Here is a 7,616-nt window from a genome sequence, read left to right as displayed (position 1 = left end):
TAATTAAAAAGAAATAAAAATTGTGTCAACCTAATAAAACATGAGATTCGTGCCTTTAACTAGATCTACCTAAAGGAGCGGGCCGGTAAAGGGAGGGGCTTAATAGTTAATGTGACATATGCCGCCAAATGTAGTGTGACAAAATAGACAGAAAATGGCATTTGATGAAATCTCGAGTAGAATTTATCTTTTTTACCCACCAAAGAAATGGCACAATTTAATACTTAACCATAGTTATTATGTAGTAGGTGGGTTGACTAGTCTGGGTTGGTAGGCGTTCGCCTGTCTCCTCTCTCCTTCGTCATTGTCTTTCACCTCCTCCATATATTACTCTCCTCTCGCATTTTTATTTCCTCACATAGTCTCTCCAAACCTAACCAAATTACCCCATTCTAAGGCCAAACAAGAAAAACCTCTCGAGTTTCCCCTTGTTTTCATCGCCTTCTTTCTGGTTTTCTCTCCGGCCGGCTAAATCATCTTAACTGGGTAATTAGCGATTACCCAGTTGAGCAAACTCTATATACAATTCATTACATTTCTCCAGTTTTTTTGTTTTGATAATTCAGAGAAATGGAATCTACAGCAGAAAAGCTTTCTCCTTTTGATTTTATGGCGGCGATCCTTAAAGGAGGAAAGATATTTGATAAACTTAACTCGTCGTCGGATTCTGGTGACTCAACTTCTCCAGCTTCATTGGCAGCTTTGTTGCTGGAGAACAAGGATTTGGTGATGATATTGACAACCTCAGTTGCTGTTTTAATCGGATGTGCAGTAGTCTTGTTGTGGCGGCGCTCCTCAACATCTGCTAAGAAGGTCCTGGAGCCACCCAAGTTGGTGGTTCCTAAGTCGGTTGTAGAACCTGAAGAGATTGATGATGGAAAGAAGAAGATTACCATCTTTTTCGGAACCCAGACTGGTACAGCAGAAGGCTTCGCAAAGGTTTGTCAATAAACATTGTTTACTTTATTATAGACATTTGCATATCATTTATAATTCTGTTGTCGGAGGTTAAATAAGTTGAAGTCGTAGAATCAATAGAGAATTTTATTTTTTGGATTTTGCTGATCCTGATTTTGGAGTTGTTGAACTTGTCAAAAGGAGTAATAATATTGAAGATCCAAAAAGTCAAAAGCTTACAAGTTTTAAAATGTAAATTGAGAAAAAAAATATTGGTTTGTCAGCATACGAGGAAGGGTAATTTTCTGATCTCAGCAAATAACCAGTGATTGTGAATGTTTTTGTACAGGCACTTGCTGAGGAAGCCAAGGTCAGATATGAGAAGGCTACCTTTAAAGTGATTGATATGGTGAGCTTTCTTTTATGATATTTATTTATTTCACAACTATGATATACAAAGTGAAGTTGTTAATTATGGGAATCATGGTTTCATTATTTCTGATTGCTTAAAATGAATGAATTCTAGGATGATTATGCGGCTGATGATGAAGAGTATGAAGAAAAATTGAAGAAAGAAACATTGGCATTCTTTTTCTTGGCGACGTAAGTTGGAAATATCAACCTTGTATAATCACTTGCGAAATAATCAAATTTGTATTTGCTAAATAACAACTTATATATATATATATATATATATATATTATGTAGTTCTAACTTGATTTATGATGATTGATCATAGATACGGAGATGGTGAACCAACTGATAACGCTGCCAGATTCTATAAATGGTTTGAAGAGGTAAGTATAATTGATTAACTAAGTGATCGAACATCTTTTCAGTCTAAGTTTGTTGCATCTGAGCTTAATCATTTTTTTTCTGTTATTTTCTGCCAGGGGAAAGAGAGGGGTGACTTCTTTAAAAATCTTCAGTATGGAGTATTTGGGCTTGGTAACAGACAATACGAGCATTTCAACAAGGTCCGAGATTAATTTTATTGTCCTTGCACTTGTTCCTGTTCATATGTATCCCGATATAAGTGGGAAACCACTAATATGACAGCTGTTTGCTAACATGTACTTGTTTGTTCTCTTTATTATTGGTGTCAGATTGCTAAAGTTGTGGATGAGCTTCTGGTTGAGCAAGGTAGCTTTCTCTTTTGATTGCAAACTTCTATCCATTTTTTTACCTGAATATGAAATACTGGATAACTGTTGTTCTCTAGTTGGATATCATTCACATGATGCCATCCTGTATTTGAATAGTAAAGTAGAGCCATTTAGGCTATTTTGTATTTAAATCACTTGCAGCAAAGCAAGGAATTCTCTGTCTTAGTGTTGAGCATTTTAACTGTAAAAGGCAGCTTTTTTAATTATAACTTGGTTAGTGCAGAACTACTTTTAAGTAAAAAACATTAAATCGTTGGTGTTGAGGAAAACTGTCTTATTGGGGTTCTAGAGATGGCATCTAGGATGTTATCCTCTAATCATAATTAAATTGATTCTGTGTTCTTACTTGCTTAAGTGTATAAACTGCAGGTGGGCAGAGGCTTGTTCCAGTGGGTCTTGGAGATGATGATCAATGCATTGAAGATGATTTTGCTGCATGGTAGGCCTACAGAAACTTATCTTAATTTAACAGGAGTTCCCATTTGTTTTATCAATATCTATTTGTCCATAATTATGTGATTGTTGTAGGCGTGATTTAGTGTGGCCTGAATTGGATAAGTTGCTTCTTGATGGGGATGATGCAACTGCTGCGACTCCATATACTGCTACAGTTTTGGAATATAGGGTTGTTACCTATGAGAAGTCCAACTTTGATAACGACTTGACCAACACAAATGGTCATGCAAATGGACATGTCGTTGTTGATGCTCAACATCCTTTCAGGTAACAAGCCTGCTCTTCCTATGTCATTGGACTTCCATAACAAGCCTGCTCTTCTCATTGGACTTCCATTCTATGTGCCTGCTCTATTCAGTTCTAATCTTGCTTCTATGTGCCTCTATGTCTACAGAGCTAATGTTGCTGTGAGGAAGGAGCTTCATACTCCAGCTTCTGATCGTTCTTGCACTCATCTGGAGTTTGACATTTCTGGCACTGCACTTGTGTAAGTCCTTTTTAAGTCATTCCACATTTTATGCTTTTTTTCATCGATCAAGAACTGTAGATATATATATATATATATATATATATATATATATATTGAGTGGTTCTAAAATGCTGACTTGGAAATTATCTGAAGCCAAGCGATGTCACTAAAATTAATTATAGTCGTGTTTTCTAAAGTGGTTATTGTGTTTCTCAGGTATGAAACTGGTGATCATGTTGGTGTGTACTGTGAAAATTTTATTGAAACTGTAGAGGAAGCTGAAAGGTTACTGAATATATCACCAGACACTTTCTTTTCGATTCACACTGATAAAGAGGATGGCACACCACTTGGTGGAAGCTCATCGCCATCTCCCTTCCCTCCTTGCACTTTGAGAACAGCGTTGACTCGGTATGCTGATCTTTTGAGTTCTCCTAAAAAGGTAACTTGTTTACTGATCTTGAAGTTCCTCGTGTTTTTTTGTGAGCTATGAAGTACTCATGCTTAATTGCATATCTTGCAGTCTGCTTTACTTGCTTTAGCGGCATGTGCTTCTGATCCAAATGAAGCTGATCGATTAAGATATCTTGCATCACCTGCTGGAAAGGTGTGGTCTTGTTGCATTGTACTTTCACATATTGGAGCTTGCTTCATCATTCTCATGTCTTTGTAAAATCTCTTTCTTCAGGAAGAATATGCTCAGTGGATAGTTGCAAGTCAGAGAAGCCTTCTTGAAGTCATGGCTGAATTTCCTTCAGCCAAGCCTACACTAGGTGTTTTCTTTGCTTCTGTTGCTCCTCGCCTACAACCGAGATTCTACTCCATCTCATCATCTCCTAGGTGAGTAGGTTGCTGCAGTTCTCTTTCAAATATTAAAAGTAAAGGCAGTATTAGTCTGTTACAATATATCCAGGAATAGTACAATGTAAGATGGAGATCAGATATGTTAAACCACAATAAGCTAACCTTTTAAAATTTGTATTCCATAATGGGCGATGCAAAATGAGGATTGAGGATATCTGTGTTCAAGATATTTGTGGATAATTATGTTCATATTTCTTTGAGTCGGGTTTTCATTTATTTGTTGAACGTTAGTATAAGGTATTTTTTGACAATGTCAGACGTACTGCTGCCTGACTAAAACATAAGCTTCTGACGATTTTACTGCGATATCTCATTTTTGCAGTACGTTACGGAAATGAAAGATTGGTTCTTACTTCTTTCTATCCATTTTATTTGACAAATCAGAGAACATAACCTTGTGATCTACATTTACTTGCAGGATGGCGGCATCTAGAATTCACGTCACGTGTGCACTGGTTTACGACAAAATGCCAACTGGACGAATTCACAAGGGTGTCTGCTCAACATGGATGAAGGTATTGTCTAAATGAAGGTTGAACTTTTGTGACACATTCATATGAATTATAAGAGAACTCATAAAGAACCACTTACTGGTATTACCATTGTGCCCTAAACCAGATGGAGACTTTCGTCTTTATGCGGCATTTAGGTGGTTTATTATAACTAGACTAGTTAGTGATGTTTTCATTTCTTTCGAAATATTTTAGACTTTTTATATGTTCAAGTTAATGTAGCTTTGGTTCTCATTCTGTTTCCATGTGGTTCCTCTTTCAGAATGCTATTCCTCTAGAAGAAAGCCTTTCCTGCAGTACGGCACATATTTTTGTTCGGCAATCAAACTTTAAACTGCCAGCTGATAACAAGGTTCCAATCATAATGATTGGCCCTGGTACTGGATTGGCACCATTCAGGGGTTTCCTCCAGGTTAGATTCAAACCATCAGAGACTAGTGGAGTGTGCGTCTTTGAAATGCATAGCATTTGACACTTCTGGTATCTTTCAGGAAAGAATGGCTTTGAAGAAGGAAGGAGCTGAGCTTGGTCCTGCTGTGTTATTTTTTGGATGCAGGAACCGCCAAATGGTTAGTATTTAACTGGCTATGGATATTTCAGCACAAATTTTACTTACATAAGCACAAATATTCGGTACTATATTTATGGGTTATTACATCCACTCAAGTCATCTATTTGTATCTGTAGGACTACATCTATCAGGATGAGTTAAACAACTTCCTAGAGGTCGGTGCACTTTCTGAGCTAGTTGTTGCTTTCTCACGTGAAGGTCCTAACAAAGAATACGTGCAACATAAAATGACACAGAAGGTATGTTGCTCATTCTACCCTTTGTTACTGTGCAAATTGATTTTATGTTATGCCAATGGTTGTTTTGAGATGTGATCTTGACTGTTTTCTTGTTTCTAGGCAGCGGACATCTGGAACATGATTTCTCTGGGAGGATACGTATATGTCTGTGGTGATGCTAAAGGTATGGCAAGGGATGTCCATCGGACCCTTCATACTATTGCGCAGGATCAGGTAAAACTTCTCAATAACATACTATTTTCTGGCTGTGGTCTTTGTTCTGTGCTGTCTATGGGCTGTCCCTTACCTTACCGGCCTCCTTTCAATATTCAATTCCATTAGTCATTTGTCATTTCTGTTAAGGGGTTATTGATGTCTTGAAATATTCATCACCACAAACGACCCAGAACACAATTCAATGTACTTTACTGCTGTACCACTTTAAGACCACAACTATAGGTCAGATGTTGAAAGAATCAAATTACAGCAGAAGAGGAAACTTAATTGTCTTTTTGACGTGCACAAGTGTATCTGGTGCAAAACCTTTTCTTGCTTAGATTGAAGTTATATCTTTCCTTTGCTTTATCTCAGGGTTCACTTGATAGCTCCAAGGCTGAGAGCTTTGTGAAGAACTTGCAAACGACTGGAAGATATCTGCGTGATGTGTGGTAATTGTCTCGTGCAAGCCTATTGTGATTAGACAAATATATAGGAAGGCGACGACTTGCAAAGAACAAACAGCCTTTCAATAGGGGAAAACAAGTCTCGACTTGTCGTCACAGCTCTGCTATTGTATGATTCTTTTTTTACTCTTGGATGAAAGATTTTTTGGTTCATGTAGTTTATATATTATATATGTACAACTGTGGTACAAATAATTATGTTGGTATTTATTATAGGCAATATTTATTCAAGAGCTTGTAATTTCCCTAATGAACCAGCAATATGGTTCAGAGAACATTGTATGCTGACATTTTAAGGGCGTATTTAATACATTTTGAAATAATTTGAGAAAAATATGAAGGGTCTCACAAAAAATAAAATGGATGACAGTTCATGAGCTGACCATGCTATAAAGTACTCCTTTTATCCATTTTTAATTATTCACTATTGACTCATAACAAAATTATAAATAGAAAAGCAATTTTATTATATTATTTTTTGAATATAATAAATATAATATTTTAAAAAATATAATAATGAAATGACTATTAATTAATGAGAAGGATAAATTAGAAACTAATTTAAATTTATCTCTTGATTTTATAAATTGGACAAATATTATTGAAAATTTATGTTTAGTATATTGGATAAGTAAAGATGGACGGAGAGTATTACAAAAATTATTGACATGACTATTTTGCCACACTATTTTTATTAAATGATATATAATATTAAGTCTTGATAATGACTAGAGAATAGTAATTAATATAAGGATAAAATATGAAAAAATGTATTATTTTTGGGACAAATTTTAAAAATTTTCTCTATGTTTCGCTTTATAACATTCATTTGCACTATGATTTATAGTATTATGCCTACATCCTTTGATTTTTTGTAACCATTCTTTAAATCTATTTAAAATAAATATAATATAATTACGTTTTGATAAATTTACTTTTTTTGTATTAATCATATTAATAGATATTTAAAAAATAACTTATTTAATAAATACTTTAAAAATAGACCAATATAAATAAATATTATTGTCATTCATAAGAATCGAAAGTTCTCTTCACTCCAAACTTTCACATTTCCGTTCAATTTCTCTTCATTTTTTTTGGTGAAAATGGTGGGTTACCGTGAATGAAATTGAATTAGTTCACTTACTTTGCAAAGACTTTCAATTTTTGTTTGGTAAAAAGAACACATGTATATAATATAATATAATATAATTTATTTGTGCGTATTTATTTTAAAAGTATTTATTAATAAGTTATCTTTTTATAATATGCATTAATATGAAGAAATTAACATAAGGGAGGATAAATTTATCAAATCGTAATTAATTTTATATTTATTTTAAACAGATTAAAAAACGGTAACAAAAAAATCAAAATAAGTGAGATAAACGTAATATCATAAACCAGAGGAGAGGTAAGTGTTATAGAGTGAAACTTAGAGGGGAGGTCTCTAAAATTATTTCTCTCTCTATATATATATATATTTTTTATTTTATTTAAAATATTAAAAGTGAAAATCTATTTTTATAATAATAAACAAATATAAGTGAACACGAGTAAATTAAAAGCTCCCGAATTGGGGTTAAATAATTATCATTTTCAATACCATTTTACAATATAGAAAATTTAAACAAACCATTCCAACACTCCCTCGTCCTAACATACTTGTTATTTTTCGCTTTGTGTGAGTCGACGTACATAAGTATTTTAAGATATTTTTTTATTATATAAATATAGAAAAAATGAGACTTGTAGTATTTTTTTGTATATTTTTGAATAT

The 7,616-nt window shown here is 34.1% G+C and overlaps 1 protein-coding gene across 1 annotated transcript; it reads left to right on the top strand.

Annotated features, from left to right (window-relative positions):
* Nucleotides 1-273: 273 nt before the first annotated feature.
* On the top strand, nucleotides 274-6,170 carry LOC129891157 (NADPH--cytochrome P450 reductase-like). Its single transcript, XM_055966427.1, has 18 exons — nucleotides 274-939; nucleotides 1,247-1,306; nucleotides 1,424-1,500; nucleotides 1,637-1,694; nucleotides 1,791-1,874; nucleotides 2,004-2,040; nucleotides 2,433-2,502; nucleotides 2,592-2,786; nucleotides 2,914-3,006; nucleotides 3,205-3,430; nucleotides 3,512-3,595; nucleotides 3,677-3,828; nucleotides 4,271-4,367; nucleotides 4,627-4,776; nucleotides 4,856-4,933; nucleotides 5,052-5,174; nucleotides 5,274-5,387; nucleotides 5,745-6,170. The coding sequence occupies exons 1-18, from the start codon at nucleotides 571-573 to the stop codon at nucleotides 5,823-5,825; spliced, it is 2,148 nt and encodes a 715-aa protein (XP_055822402.1). The 5' UTR covers nucleotides 274-570; the 3' UTR covers nucleotides 5,826-6,170.
* The last annotated feature ends 1,446 nt before the right edge of the window (nucleotides 6,171-7,616 follow it).

The sequence above is a fragment of the Solanum dulcamara genome, chromosome 6 (genome assembly GCF_947179165.1).
Source record: "Solanum dulcamara chromosome 6, daSolDulc1.2, whole genome shotgun sequence".
NCBI classification, from domain to species: Eukaryota; Viridiplantae; Streptophyta; class Magnoliopsida; order Solanales; family Solanaceae; genus Solanum; species Solanum dulcamara.
Note: the sequence above shows the minus strand (reverse complement) of the source record. Positions and strands in the feature narration are given on the sequence as shown.

Coding starts and splice junctions, on each gene's coding strand:
- LOC129891157 (XM_055966427.1), top strand. CDS start 571: ATGGAATCTACAGCAGAAAAGCTTTCTCCTTTTGATTTTATGGCGGCG. Junction 3,431..3,511: donor TTTTGAGTTCTCCTAAAAAG/GTAACTTGTTTA, acceptor CATATCTTGCAG/TCTGCTTTACTTGCTTTAGC. Junction 5,175..5,273: donor AACATAAAATGACACAGAAG/GTATGTTGCTCA, acceptor TCTTGTTTCTAG/GCAGCGGACATCTGGAACAT.